Raw genomic sequence first — 14,730 nt, 5'->3', positions numbered from 1 at the left:
ATAGAAAGACGGACGACATGACAGCTCCTTAAAGGTGAAGCCAAAACATTTGCCGCTCCTCCTACTGACCGGCTGCAGTGTAGGTCATCCGGCCCGTCAAATAACACATTTTTCTTCAAACATGTTTTCTGTTCTGATCATGTCGAGGTGTAACGTCATGATTGACAGCTCCTTTTGACAAATGAGGTTCCTGCTCCTGTGCGCTCCGGATTAGCAAGCGACATAAACAACTAAGACAAGAGCCTTTGACCTTTCCACAACCGAGAGCAATCTGTTCTGCTGTGGGCTGCACCCACCTGAGGGGGTCTTTTGACAGTGTCAGGAAGTAGAATGTTAAGTTCGGTTAGCAGAAGGGGCGGGACGTTGAACACCGCGACCCTACCAGCTGATCCCTGCTGCACAGGCTCTGACTCAAAATGCGTAATATGTCAGCTCTCGTCACTGGGGTATTTTGGCGTTGACCGTCTTTATATAGAGTCCCTGATTCACTCTCAGACTTCTTACTTTGAACCTGCCATGCTGGATCCAGATTATGCAATCTTCCTCTTTAGTGACCCCTCCTTATGTTTCATCAGACGGACATTTTTCCTGAACAGCCTTGTCGCTCCCAGGACCAACACCATTAATCTTAACTGGAACACATCTCCATTAAAGACCAGTTATTTTTACACTCTCACCACTTTGACTCTTTTTAATAATTGAAGGTCCGACAGGATTCGACTGGAGAGTTTTTCAGCGAGCTAGATAATTTATGGCCACCATTTCCACCCCCCCAGAATAAGAGTTGTGGGAACTCTCCGTTCCCGTGTGAAACATTTAATGGTGTGTCAGCAGCAGGCGGAGGAGATGGAGGAAACCTGTGAGCATGCATACAGTAGAAGCTGTAATGCTGCTGCCACTTGAGCGGGTAAAGAACAAAGTGTGTGTGTCAGCCTGCAGGTGTGTGACAAGGCCTGGACCTGCCATGGGAGCTGTCTTGAATATTTATTGTACCTTAAGGGAGGCGTGTGTGGTGGTGCCAATGGGATGTCATACTTGTGTGCTGAGAGGGATTTAGCCATGCAAACACTCAGATGGGCAGAGTGGCTTTTCACGAAACTCTTTAAAAGTTCCATCGCTGCCCATCTGCTGAGTCACCTAACAGCTATTACCTTACACAAGCCGCGCAAATACCACTCGATGTTTTCCCGTCTGCATGCCATGTGGTGGGGCTCTGTCGTTTTTTTTTAATTTGAGGTCTTAAAAAGAACGGACGTTACGTTTCAAGCTTCCTTTGCGTCAAGCGGCGAGATGCCATGCCGACGCTCCTTAAGCGGCGAGCTAATCCAAAAGCCCCTTCGACATGACCGTGGGTGGGCGCGACGATGCCAGGAGGGTGGGCGGAAGCACGGCCAAAACACGGAACACGCTGTGCTGCCATCGTAAGCCTCGCCGATGCCGCCACCCCCCCCCCCCCCTCCTCCCCTCCTGTCAAATCCCAGCGTGGTTCGATCCACACATGGAAAAAAAAAACACACAGAGGATGTGCTCTGTTTGAATAAAGCCTGAGAATTATGAGAGCTAAAGCTAACGCAGCATGAAAATATGACTACCTTCGAGCGAACGTCAATGCATCCAATGTAGGAAATCACTTAAAAGTACAACCGGATAGTGAATAAAAACGGCACACTGCATTTCAATAAGCTTCAAGAGAAAGACGACCGAGATACAGTAAGTGTTGCTTTTCATTTGGACTAGCTTTGAGCTAACGAAAAAAACGCATTTAAAATGGAGGAAAATCACATCAACATCAGAAATAACTGAGCAGTGAATCAAAAGATTGCAGAAACATTGTGCAGAATTTCAGCGTTAAACACGCTGCATCAAATAAGAACGACGACAGAGCTTCAGCTAACGTAGAATATTAAACGTGACTCGCTTTAAGCTAACGGAAAATGCATCCAAGGTGGGGAAAAAAAAATCCCTTTTTTTACGTTTACGGTAAAACTTCAAAATGAATTTGGGAAGAAATTGTGTGGGATCTTTGAGTAATGCACTCTGCATTTGAATAAGCCTAAAAAAAAAAAAAAAACGAGGACGGAGCTGGAGCTAACGCGAACGTAGCATTTCAACTGGACCAAGCTAACGGAAATCCATCTAATGTGGGAACAACACATTTACAGAAAGTATAATTAAACACAGATTCAACATTCAGGGAACAATTTGGCAATGTGCTTCTGTGCAAAATGTTCTAAAGGGGTGGGGTCACCTTGGGGGCTTATTACCTGAATACTTCTAAAATCTCTCCTACGGTCCTGCACCTGAAAATTAAAGCGTCCCACGTCTTCCAGATTTCAACACAGTGACCGATGGAGTAGATTCAGTATCGAGCTCCCGTCCAAATCACCCAACTTGTTATGCAACCAACCTTCCACCCCCACCAGCCGACTCTCTTTCTCTCTGTCCTCGAGTCTCGTCTCCAGCCCCCCCCCCCCCCCCCCCCCCCCCCCCCCCACCCTGCTGCCGCCTGCTCCTTCCTTTACACCCAACTGTCAAGTGTATTACTCGCAGTAAAAAAAAACGACGTCCCCCATAAAGACAGCGAAGGAGAGATGTGTGTGGGAGAGGATGTTTGATCAGGACAGCGTGATGTTAAAGACGGACCTCGTCTCCTTGTGTTTGTCTGCGTTTCAATCAGGAACAGACGTCGTTCTTTAAAATTAAACAAAGTTGTTTTTTTTTTTCCCCCTGCAAATGCATGACCAGAGTTGCAGATACCCCCCCAAAAAAAAAGTCTTGACTGCAGTATGTTGGGTTGTCTGTACACAAAAATGATTATGAATACATGAGGGGCCGTGTATTGCAGCTGCAAACTTGTGGCACCGAGCCGAGAAAAAAAGACTACTTTCCGCAGCTTCTATGAATGCTGAAATGACCCACACACAAGCCCACTTTGGCTCCCACACTGCCCCCCCCCTCCCCTCCCCCCTCCTCTTTGCATCTCACACACTCTGAGGAGCGCCATTGGATCATTTTTAATCCCTATCATCTGAAAGCAAGATGTGTGCCAAAGCAACCATATGGACACAAACCGCCCCCATTACCCCCCCCCCCCCCACACACACACACACAATTACACAGTAACCCGGATCACACGTGCAAAAGCAGGCTGCATACAGTATTGAGCGTCACCAAAACAAGTCGGACCCCGCGTGCCGAGCCACGTGTGTGTGTGCCGGGCCAGCCCACTTCCTACCACGGCTGGGAGGGGGAATCCAATACGGTTAATTGACAAGCAAAGCTTTTTACATAACCGCCAGGCTCTATCTAAGTGGTGGTGTCACAATTCTCCCCCCCCCCCCCCCACCCTCGGGGCGCTCGACTCGCTCTCCTCCTCTTCACACACACACACTCCATCCTCTCCTCCTCTTCTATCCCTTCATGGATGTTAAACCAGTAATTCCCATCAGGATGAAAACGCTTCAAACGGCAATCACTAGCGCTTGTTTTTGTGATGGTTGAATGGCTGATGGGAGTGCTTGTGCATCCTTCCTTCATTTCCTCTCTCTCTCTCTCTTCATAGAAACCAGGTGTGGTCAAAGCATCTGTTGGCATGGCGCCAGGGAAGAGAGAGCAACATCTCCCAGGTGACCACAGACACACACACACACACACACACACACACACACACACACACACACTCACAAAGCTTCTCACCCTTCTGTTGCAAGAAATAAACACAAACTCTTATCCACAAGGTATACATATATTCATTTAAAAATAATAATACACATACAAAAGAAGGCCGTATTTGAATAAAGAGGCACACCTATACACCTGTAAACAGAGATGATAACACTAAGATCAATGTCAAGGAAATTAAAAACTTGTATAAATATAGCGGATGGGTTTTTGCGTCCCGTGAACTGAATCTCTGGAGCATTTTTTAAAAGAGGATTTCACTCAAAAAACCTGCAAACCTCCTTATGCAAGTTCAAGTTTGCATAAGGAGCTAATTTATCTTTAAACCTCTTTAACACATCACTCAATCAAGAAGTAATCGCCCCCTCCTTTTTTTTTTTTTTTTTTTAACAAGTTTTCGCAAAAAGAGAACAATCTGTCCTTGACTTTCAGTACAGTAAATAAATGAAGAAACCCGTTAAGAGACTCTGATAAGACGGCATGGTGATGAGAGCAGAAAAGGCTGAATCAACCCTTCTAAAGACGATGAATTATTGGGGCCATACGACAGAAAAAAAACGCTGTTGTCTTGCAACTATATGTACATAATTAACGACTTTATTGTCTTTTCATGATGAACTAATTCTCTCAAAGCTTTATCGTCATTATTGTACGTTTTTTTCCTCTTGCAACTATTTTAACATGAAGTACAAACGTCTTGTTGTCATGACTTCTCCAACGACTTTATTCAAATTAACGACTTTTTGTCTTTATATTAGTACTTTATTCTCTTACGACTATCTCCCCGTAAATTACTACTTTATCGTCATTCGATTTATCGTAAATTACAACTGTATTTTTCCTTTTTACGACTTTATTGTCCTGCAACTTAATCGCGGAATTTACGACTTTCGTGATGACCTCATTCTCTCGTGACTTTATTCACGTAACTTACGACTTTATCGTCCTCATAGTACGACTTTTTACGACTGTCTAATCACGATTTCTCTTACGACTTTGTTCACATAAATACAACTTTATGGTCATTATATTATGTTATTCTTTATATAATGTATATTTTTTTATTTTCACGTAAATTACAACTTTATCGTTGTTACATTAGGACTTGCAAATTTTTTCACGTAAATTAAGAAAGCCATTTTTCACAACTTAATTCTCTTACGATTTTATTTCAAGTACAACTTTGTCATATTCAAACTTTATTCTCTTACGACTATTTGCATGTAATTTACAAGTTTATTGCGTTATTTAAGGACTTTATACTACGACTTTGTTCTCTTATGACTTCGCAGGAAAAATTACGACTTTCTTATATTCATTGTACATTATTCACTAAATTACCACTTTATTCTCATGATATGTCGACTCTTCTCTTAGAATTTTATTCACATAAATTATGACTTTCTTCTCGTACGGTTTTATTTTCAGAACTTTAGGATTTTATCGTCCAAATATCCGATTTTCTTTCCCCGGATTTGGCCCCAATACTGCACCGTGTTGAAACATCTTTACTCTGAATGATACATGGAAACCAGCATATTGACTTGAAGTGATTTTGCCTACCAAGATAAGGCAAATGGTTTTGAAGTAGTAAATGGTATACAGACGTCTTTATTTTCATTCAACATATGTGTTCATTGTAAAACCCTTAATGTCGTTCTGCATCAGAAGGCTAACGAAGGCAAAAACACCGAAACAATCATGACATAATTCTACAAAAGCTGTAATCATTCTTGACATTTACATACTGCATTCGCTTTAAAGAATATTAACATCCCCTCACTACTTACAGCTGATTTCTGTATTTGCCACTCCAAAGTCCCACTGCATATTACCGCCATGTTACAGTTCAACACGCTGTAACGTCCAGGAGCGGCAGCGCTACTTTGCAGTTAGTAAAAACCTATTTAAATATTGTAAGTTAAATATTTTGGGCATAGAATAAAAAAAAGGATTCGCTGTGTTGATATCATCAACACAGCAGCAGCAACATTTTCATATTGAATTAACCCCACACTGATTCAGATTAGACGATTGCATGTTTTCCCAACTAGATTAGTGACCATTGTTTTTCTTTTTTGGTACAGTGCATAGATGTGCAAGTTGTGCCTTTGGTTTGGCAGGAACTGCACTGGAATTTTGTGTGTTTTTTCACGGAGAAAAAAAAAAGGACAAGTGCCACATGAGAAAGGTATTTGGGTTGTAAATTAAGAGTCATAATTCCATCTTTAATCTGAGCTCCCCAACTTTCAAGGCCCCGACACACCAAGGAGATCGTAGGTCATCGGCGTCGCTACCCCGTCGCTCAGACTTCTGAGTTTATCCTCTGAATTCTGATCTAATTAGAAATGCCGGTCTTTATTCTCTGATGTTCAACTGTGAACTCAGAATTTGGACTTCAAACCCCAAAATCAAACTTGTAGGTCTAAGAAATATTTTTTTTCAGGGACCAAATTCACAGATTTTGAACGCTGACGTCAGATTGAAAAGTCTTAACTCAAAGCTGCAACGTTCTCCCAGAATGTAAAATTCTATTTTGATATCAAACTTAAAACTAAAATTGCAATTTAAATGTTAGATTATCCACATAAATCTCTGATGTCCAACTTTATTCTCAGGATTTTAAGGCTGAATATTCTGACTTAAAACAGAGTATTTTGTTTTTAAAAGTAGAGTCAGTAGATCTCCAGCTTTATTCTCAGAAGTCAGTAAGAATGTAAAGTTTGATTTAAAAATAAATACAAATGGACCCATGTGGCCCTCATCCTCTTCCTCAGCTTGAAACAAAAAAACAAAAGAAGTTTAAAAACAGAAGTACAAAAATCTCTCCTGCCTACTTTTTTTTGAGGGATGGATATGTGACACTGATTCTGTCAGTGTGGACCAAGACGTCGAGTGAAGTGCTTCATTCATATTGGCTGTAAACGGTTGTTTTTGGGCACCACTTGGTCTGGGTGTAAGGCATGTTATGAACCATTCAAACCACAGAGGGCGAAGAAACAAATAAAAAGGCAGAATGAGACCAGAGAGATCCCGGTATAAAAAAAAACACAAGAGTCACTTCAGATGACACAGGAGAGTCAGAGCTAAGAATGCGTGCAAACACAAGCGGTGATCTCTCATAGAGAGAGTAAAGTGGAAGGTTTCTCCGTAATGCTGGATGGCTATAGGCGCAGTGATTTAATGGTCCACATGTACAGTGATTAAGTTAGTAAATAAAATAAAAAAAGCTATAGATTGTAAGCGGTCAAGGTGGTCTAGATCGAGGAGAAGAACAAAGTCTGGGACTGGGGGGGGGGGGGGGGGGGTTAGGGCAGGTCTTAAAGCAAGCTGTGTCTCGACTCAGGACCGGACCCTCACAAAAGATCCTGTTTTGAGCTCTGGAGGTTTGAACTGGACTTATTGCTTCTCCCAGAATCATACAGCCTAACCTCCAAAAGGCAGCAAAACTAGAGTGCATCCAGGTGAGGATTGTAAAGTTGAGCAACAGGCTAATGCATATTTTGGTATTTGAGTTTGAAAGCCAGCAGAAAATTTCGCTTTTGGTTGATGTGTGCAGCGTCTTCAATGATCAGTTAAGAAACCTGCTGTTTCTCTCATTGGTCAACATCTTCACACAAAACATCCAGAAATCACCTTAGCGTATCGACGGCAATCGGCCAAATGTTTCATTTCAGAGTGGATCAGTGTGCAGTGGATTGTGGGATACCGATGGCTGCAAAGATGTCCTCAGGCGAACAACGCCGCAGTTGTAAGATCTTCTCGCTTCCGTTAAGACGCTCCCTTTGACGAGGTTCCAGCTGCTGAATCGCGACCCAGTGGCTAACCTCGACCCTCCCCTTGGCCACACCTGATTGGCTGACCAACGGTTCACTGTCACCGACCATCATCAAGTCATGCGGTCCTGGATGATGTCTGTGATTGGCTCCTTTGGCTTGTCAGTCAGCGGCAGTGCAGAGCTGTAGGGCAGCGACGAGTTGTTGGAGGGGAAGTGCCGGAGGGACAGCGGTAACTTTTTGGCGGGGCTGCACAGAATTTGGAACCGCTGGGGGGAGCAAACAAGTCACAGTGAGATGACATCTTAACGAACAGAATTTGAACATTCAATTTGATTGGTTTAAAAAAAAAAAAAAAGAAGTGAGTTTAATGATACCTCTGCCAGAGTCCCCGGAGTGGTGGCAAGAGCGAAGACGGCCCACATGGGAAGCAGGGAGACGGAGGAAAGTGTGAGGATCCAGCCGAGCGTGCTGGCCCAGGCCGGAGCGACCAAACCTTTCCCCAATTTTAAAGGAGACCAATGCACCAGTGAAAACATAAAGGTTGCCTGCCAGGGGACAGAATGGAGGACGACTGGGTCACTTTGCAAATAGGAAATCACAACACGACGGCTTTGGACGGACGTTGATCAGGTTGATGCAATGGGACCATATTCAGTTGGGCTCAGTGTTGTCAGGATGGATACCTGCGTGGTTAATGCAAAGCTGAATCCGGCAGTCAGTTAGCTGAGCACAAGGAGCTTAATCCACCTTTCATCTTGTTCAATCGCGGTATTGTCTGCAATTGTCTGATGACCACTTCACCTCTTGGGGTGATGGCAGGTACTTCAAGCTTTGGTGTAGCCAATGTACATGCTCCATGCCAATAGTGACCGCTTTTTGTACATGCAGCAATGTCAGACTGTGCATTGGGTTGCAATTGGTCAACGCGTTCGGCCTTTTTTGGTCTGTAACCCAACAAATTGAATCCAGGACATTTTTCTCTCGCCAACTGATCCTACATTAATTTACAGACAATAGATTGTTTTTTTTGTTTTTTTTTCCGAAGAACTTAGCAAAAGTTTTTGTCTGGGAGGCTAACAAGTACATAGCCACGTCATGCTAGCTGTTGTTGAAGGTGGACTTGAGCTAGTAGAGCGCTTTTCAAGTCTAGTCAAAGAACTTTTAACTGCAGGTCACACCAGCACATTCACACACTGATGACAGAAGCTGATATGTAAGAAGTAACTACTCCCATCCACACACATTTATACCCCGCCGCTGAAGCAGCAGGAGCCACTTGGGGTTCAGTGTCTTGCCCAAGGACACATTGGACATGTGGCTGCAGGAGCTGGGGATTGAACCCCCGACCTACAGGTTGAGAGACGACTGTCTCTACCACTGAGCCACAGCCGTCCCTTGGCAAATGTAGAACTGTCCCTTTAAATCTAGTGTTGCTAACCTCTTGGAGTATTTCGACACAGACAGACGTCTCATATGTCCCGGGATCAAGACTTCTTATTTACAGGCAAACTGAGGAATTTGTAAGACATCCCAGGCATGAGTGTATGTGTATACTATTTCATAACAAGCAGACGCTGAGCACTGTGAAAGCAGGCCAGCGGGGAGGTGGATACTCACAGTGCACACAGCTGGGGTCAAGTATTTCCAGCACACTCTGAAGACGGGCAGGGGGCTGTAGCCCGTCATGTCCCTGATGTTGTCACTGAAGCGCTCGGCTCCTGTGGGACGAAACAAGAACAAGTTTGGCAAAAGGTGGTTGAGGTTTGGTTTGAAGTGTAGGGTTTGGTTTGGGACTGGCTTGGCCCACTTTGGTTTGAATTCTTTCTCTCTTTTTTTTTTTTTCCTCTGTGGAAAAAAACAATTATTTAACTGAACAGTGTATTGTCTAGGTGTGTTTATTATCAGTAGTTGTTGAAGTTATTTAGAGCATTTCGAAATATAGTCGATGCATATACAAATCTCTACATAAAACATTGTGTTTTTTTCATACAATATTTCAAATGAGAGCAACACAGTGCACAAGTTTTCACATTTTTATGAATCACCAAGTAAAGGAAGGTATTCTTTTTTTCCTAAGCAGTGGAGAAAGTCCTTCAGGGCCGCGTAAACCAGCAGCGGCAGTGAACGCTAGAGTACTTCACAGTCATTAAAAGGGGCAGGAGAGGTGGACTGGAGTCCTGACCGCTGTTGCCCAGTTCAAGAAAAACAAAAACAAAACAAAAAAACAACCTCTCCTCAAGTCTGCTGCGCCGCTCACCTACCGCTGAGAGAGCCATAAAAAGCAGGCTTCGTTGGTTTCAAAACATTATCTTGGTCTTACATCTCTACTAAGTGTCCAGAGGTGGGGAGTTGGAACTTCATGGATCGGAATTCACCCAAAAATTTGAGTAACTGTTGAGCGTGCAACAGAGGCAGAGTGATGCAATTTTGCGCTAATATGGGGTTATGAGAAACAGAGCATGCACACGCTGTAAAACCTGGTATCAAAACAGATACAATTACACACTCAGTATAATTAAATGAGCTATCATGCAGTCCAGGCAAAACTGCCCCCCTTCAACGCAAATCAGGCTCATTGTCTAATTTACAAACATGAAAAAAGTAACTGTCTGCTGAGAGAGTTGGCGGTAACTGCGCCGCAGTATTTGTTGTCATAATCAGACTTTCCAGGGATCGTGGCGACAACTCTGCATGACCTTAGAAACACTCTGCATGAGCTGTGAATGAATTATTAAATAGACTGTCTAAAAAAAACTCACAAGCGTCCTGTTAGCTAACCTGTGTTTACGGTCAATTAGCTGAACGAGCTAGCACAGGTACCATACCGCTCTTAAACAAACAATGTTTTCTTAATGCGCTGAGGCCCCAGGTCTGGCGGGGATAGGGGCTCCCTGGGGACGCCAGACCGAGAGGCGACGGGGCCCCGGGGGCTGATTTAGGGCCCCGGAGGAGACGGACAGGGGCCTGGCTACGAGCCAGCCTTCTTACAACAGTGGGTAGCTGCAGCCACGTTAATATACTGTCTACTGCCTCGCGCTGGAATGCAGAAAGAGGGGAGGAAGTGGACCGGCGACTGTGTGTGTTTATCAGATTCTGGGGACTACTTTCATTAGTGGAGGGTTAAAACGGAGCGGTAACTATTGGCATTGTTCCTACGTTTTATTTTCTGATTTTGCAGATTCCTGCTGTGAGACTAATGAACTCCGACTGATTTTAATTAAATTCAGACGTGGAATAATGGCGGGATATTTTCAACATACTCTTCATAATGAGTTTTAGATTAAAGGATCGATGTGATTCAGGGTAAAAAAAAAAAAAAAAGAAGGAAAGATAAAGATCAAAGTGGTCGGAGCGTAGAAAAGAGGAGACATAGGGAGGTAAGAAGAGAGGGAAGGAAAAGTGAGGAAGGAAGGAGAGAAGAGGAAAAAATAAGGAGATGAGAAGAAGAAAGAAAAAGAGAGGAGAAGAAAATGAAAGAAATGGGAAGATTGGAAAAGAGAAATGAGGAGGAAAGAGAAACATGACATAGTAGAGGGGAGAGTAAAGGAAGAGAAAAAGGAGAGGAGATAAGAGGAGAGGAGAGTGATAGAGGTTAGATGAGGAAAAAGGGCAAGAGAAGAAAGAGAAACTTTAAGGATAGAAGGAAACAAGGAGATAGGGGAAGAAGATACGGCAAGAAAAGGAGGAATGAGGAGAAGAGGAATGGAGAGAAGAGGACAGGAGAGGAGGTGAGCTGAGGTTCTTACCGTAGACCCAGCCGATGGCGAGGGACTGAAAGATGGAGAGAAGCAGCAGGCTGGCTCCGCTGCAGGAGAAATGGTCGTAGATCTGGAACACATACAGACCTCCCTGCAAGTAGAAGAAAAGCCCGTTAGCCACACCGTAAAGCGAGCGTGCGAACGTCACGGAACACAACCCTGAATGTGACGTACCGGCGTGACCATGACCAGGCCGACCAGGAAGCAGACGATGCAGACGAACATCAGCAGCAGCTCCCGGCGGTGTCCCCGTCGGATCAGGTGAGGGTACAGGTCCGCCACTGACGTCATCAGGGCCTCCAGACTCACAAACTGTTGGCGGTGAAAAGAGGGCGGGCTCAGTTTTGTTCCACGACACACAAAACGAAGAATCAATGTCAGACTGTGTGTGTGTGTGTGTGTGTGTGTGTGTGTGTGTGTGTGTGTGTGTGTGTTTTCAACCTGTGTGTCCAGCCCTAACATGATGATCATGAGGAAGAAGCACACGGCCCACAGTTGAGGGAAAGGCATCATGGCGACGGCTCTCGGGTAGGCGATGAAGGCGAGGCCGGGACCTGAGAGGAGATGCAAAACAGGAAATAAAAAAATGGATGAGGAGTACATGCAAAATGATTCTGCTTATCTTGCACAGATACTAAACAACCCTGCCCTGAAACAAGACCTCATCACTCCCTGCTTGAGATTATGACTCCTTCCGCCCCTCGTTTCCCGTCTCACCTGACTCGGCCACGGTGGCTATGTCCACGCCCTGCTCCTCAGCCATGAAGCCCAGCACCGAGAAGATGGCAAAGCCTGCCAGGAAGCTGGTGCCGCTGTTCAGGAGGCACAGGAGGAAAGAGTCCCTGGAGGAGCGAAGACAGTTTAGCACCACAAAACATCAAGGAAACACTCGGCAAGGAGAAGTGTCACAGAAAAAAAAGAGTGTTTAGTGAAAGTGGCACACAACAGAATCCAGTGAGGTTTGAATCCTGGTTTCTGGCCTTGTTCTGAAGAGCTCTGGTCTGAAACTGTAAATACCAGTCTGGAGTTAAGTGCCTGGCTCTTTCAGTGTGTGTCTGTGGGGAAACATGGCAGCGAGGGCTTTCTCTAAAAGGTGTGGCTGCATCAGTGTATTTTCTCTGTCCATTCCAGCCATTCCTTGTGGAAGTCATCTGACCAGAGGGGAGCCTACATCCTAACTATCAGTGTGTAAGGGGGGGGGGGGGTGTGTGTGTGTGTGGCCACGAGCAGCTGTTTGTGTGTTTCATGCATCGCAAAAGTGTCTCACTTATAGCAGTCATTGTTGTATTTGTTGTAACTGCCCAGCGCTGTGAGACTTCCCAAACAGATCCCGTACGAGAAAAAAATCTGGGTACCTGCATCCATCCATACCTGTGGGACAAACAAAAAGAGAGAGAGAGAGAGAGAGGGAGAGACAGAGAGGAGGGCGAGACAACAGGAGCTTGTTATTATTGTCACGACTGTCGAGTCGGCTAAATGAGTGCTGCGTCTGAGATGAAGACAAGGACATAATGAAGTGTATCGTACCTTAATTCAGTTTTGGGAAATTCTAAATACTTTTTCATTTTCCTGCACAAAAAAATTCATCCTGAGACAAATGGCACTTGTTTCATAAAAAAGCACTTTAGATTGAGGGTTGCCTTGTGTGTCACATGTGGTTTTAGGGTCATTTTGACTTTTGAGAAAGCATCAGATGTGGTTTATTCCGGATAAAGATGAGCTAAAGCGAAGATTTTTTTTGTGCGCGCCATTGCCGTAGTTATTTATTCAGTGTGTTGTGACTCTTTACTTTACTGGAGAACAAAGCTGCAGAAACATGACATTAACAAACCTCACCTGGCAGGTTGAGCCCTCTACCTGTGTGAGCTGCTTTACCCTCTCTGACTGGAAGAACTTCTGTAGACTCCATCAGACACTTTTTAAATACATCCAACCTGTGCGTATATGTGTGTGTGTGTGTGTGTTTCTACCTGTGGGTCTGCCAGCCGGGTGTGGTTGGGTTTGAGGTAGTAGATGATTCCCTGCATGGCTCCGGGCAGCGTGGCACCGCGCACCAGCAGCACAAACAGCATGGCGTACGGGAAGGTGGCTGTCAGGTACACCACCTAGAATGTACACAGCGACAGGAAAGTGGGGATGTGGTCAGGATGGAAACGGGGACAGAGAAAGTCTGTGACGTCCTCGGACAGAGCGAAGATGCTAAAAGAGGGAAACCCTGGAAAAAAATTCTTTAGAGCTGTTGACGGATGGTGGGAGTGACAAAGCAAACAAGAAAGAGAAAATGTAAGCGGTGACATTTTCAAGCCAAATAAAGGAGACGACCGGCCGTCCTTCATTTTCCTCCTCTCTGGGTCGCTGATGTGGAATCACATTTTGAATTCTGCATTATTCCTAAAAAGGTGTGACTTTGGAGATCTCCCAGCGAGAAAAAAAGGTCTTCCTGCATGACGATTTTTATTGTGAATTCTGCAGTTTCTGTGCAGCTCTTCTGGTACCGTCCGTTGAGCTCTCAGCCGACGGTGAAAGTCGTGATGTACAGACCTTTGTCCCTCGAGTCGCGCTTGCCCTCGTCTGCTGGTCACTCCCGGTTCAGATTAAAGTAACTCCAGCAGATGTGTAAGAAGTGATTGTATCTGGAGCAACGTGATAACTAAGAAGGCTGAGAGGAAGACATCTATGATGAAATGTTTGTCATTGTTTCACTGATATGATGTAATCAGCCTCCTGTGACCCTGCTGCTGTTTCAGAGAACAAAACCACGAGACGGCCCCGATGCTGTAAAAAGCACCGACGTGGAGGTGAAAGCGGTCGACCTCCTGCAGGGCGATGACGCCGCAGAGCTTTCTGCTCACCTTTCCGGTGGACTTGACTCCCTTCCAGACGCAGAAGTAACAAACGAGCCAGACGACCGCCAGACACAGAGCCAGCTTCCAGCTGATCGGACCCAGCTCGTCCAAACTGTCAGAGAGCCGGAGCACCTCCCGCCTGGAACACACACACACACACACACACACACACACACACACACACACACACACACACACACCTGTTAATGCACGACAAGGACGCACAAATCTACTGCTGAGAAGCCTTTAAGGAGACACTCACTCCCAGAACTCCATGACAGGCGAGGTGGCGTTCTCAGGCAGGCTAGTCACATTGGTCGTCTTGTTGAGTTGGTCAAAGAGGAAACACGACTCTGCAGGAGAACACACACACACACACACACACACACCCACACACACACACGGAGGGGTGATGAAAAAGTCAGATTCTAAAAAATGAGGAAACGGCGTCAAGGCGGTTTGTGGCTTGTGTTTGTTGCTTTTCTATGGTGCACACAACAAAGCCTGCTGATTGGTCAATGCAGCTCAGACTACAAAAAGAAACCAGAACTCTTCCTAAGCTGGAAATCCAGACCCCCGTGTGCAGATTCTACATTTTTAAAGATGAGGTCATCATTTTATCTGTTGCGTACTTCTCGATTAATCAGCTGATTCCAGTCTTAAATT

At 44.9% G+C, this 14,730-nt stretch overlaps 1 protein-coding gene across 7 annotated transcripts in view; it reads right to left on the bottom strand.

Annotated features, from left to right (window-relative positions):
• Positions 1 to 3,726: 3,726 nt before the first annotated feature.
• The window catches only part of LOC132959847 (sodium- and chloride-dependent GABA transporter 2-like), a 29,562-nt gene continuing 18,558 nt past the window's right edge, over positions 3,727 to 14,730 (bottom strand). For all 7 annotated transcript variants that reach the window (XM_061033078.1, XM_061033084.1, XM_061033080.1 and 4 more), the window contains exons 5-15: positions 14,327 to 14,417; positions 14,071 to 14,203; positions 13,189 to 13,323; positions 12,486 to 12,589; positions 11,936 to 12,060; positions 11,660 to 11,772; positions 11,393 to 11,530; positions 11,207 to 11,309; positions 9,078 to 9,178; positions 7,835 to 8,005; positions 3,727 to 7,726 (exon numbers count right to left, since the gene is read on the bottom strand). In XM_061033078.1, the coding sequence (XP_060889061.1) occupies positions 7,571 to 7,726; positions 7,835 to 8,005; positions 9,078 to 9,178; positions 11,207 to 11,309; positions 11,393 to 11,530; positions 11,660 to 11,772; positions 11,936 to 12,060; positions 12,486 to 12,589; positions 13,189 to 13,323; positions 14,071 to 14,203; positions 14,327 to 14,417 (1,370 nt within the window). In that variant the 3' untranslated portion in view covers positions 3,727 to 7,570. The remainder of the gene's footprint in view (positions 7,727 to 7,834; positions 8,006 to 9,077; positions 9,179 to 11,206; positions 11,310 to 11,392; positions 11,531 to 11,659; positions 11,773 to 11,935; positions 12,061 to 12,485; positions 12,590 to 13,188; positions 13,324 to 14,070; positions 14,204 to 14,326; positions 14,418 to 14,730) is intronic.

The sequence above is a fragment of the Labrus mixtus genome, chromosome 24, assembly GCF_963584025.1.
Source record: "Labrus mixtus chromosome 24, fLabMix1.1, whole genome shotgun sequence".
Lineage (NCBI taxonomy): Eukaryota > Metazoa > Chordata > Actinopteri > Labriformes > Labridae > Labrus > Labrus mixtus.
The sequence above is the reverse complement of the archived record's forward strand: the minus strand, read 5'-3'. Positions and strand labels throughout refer to the sequence as shown.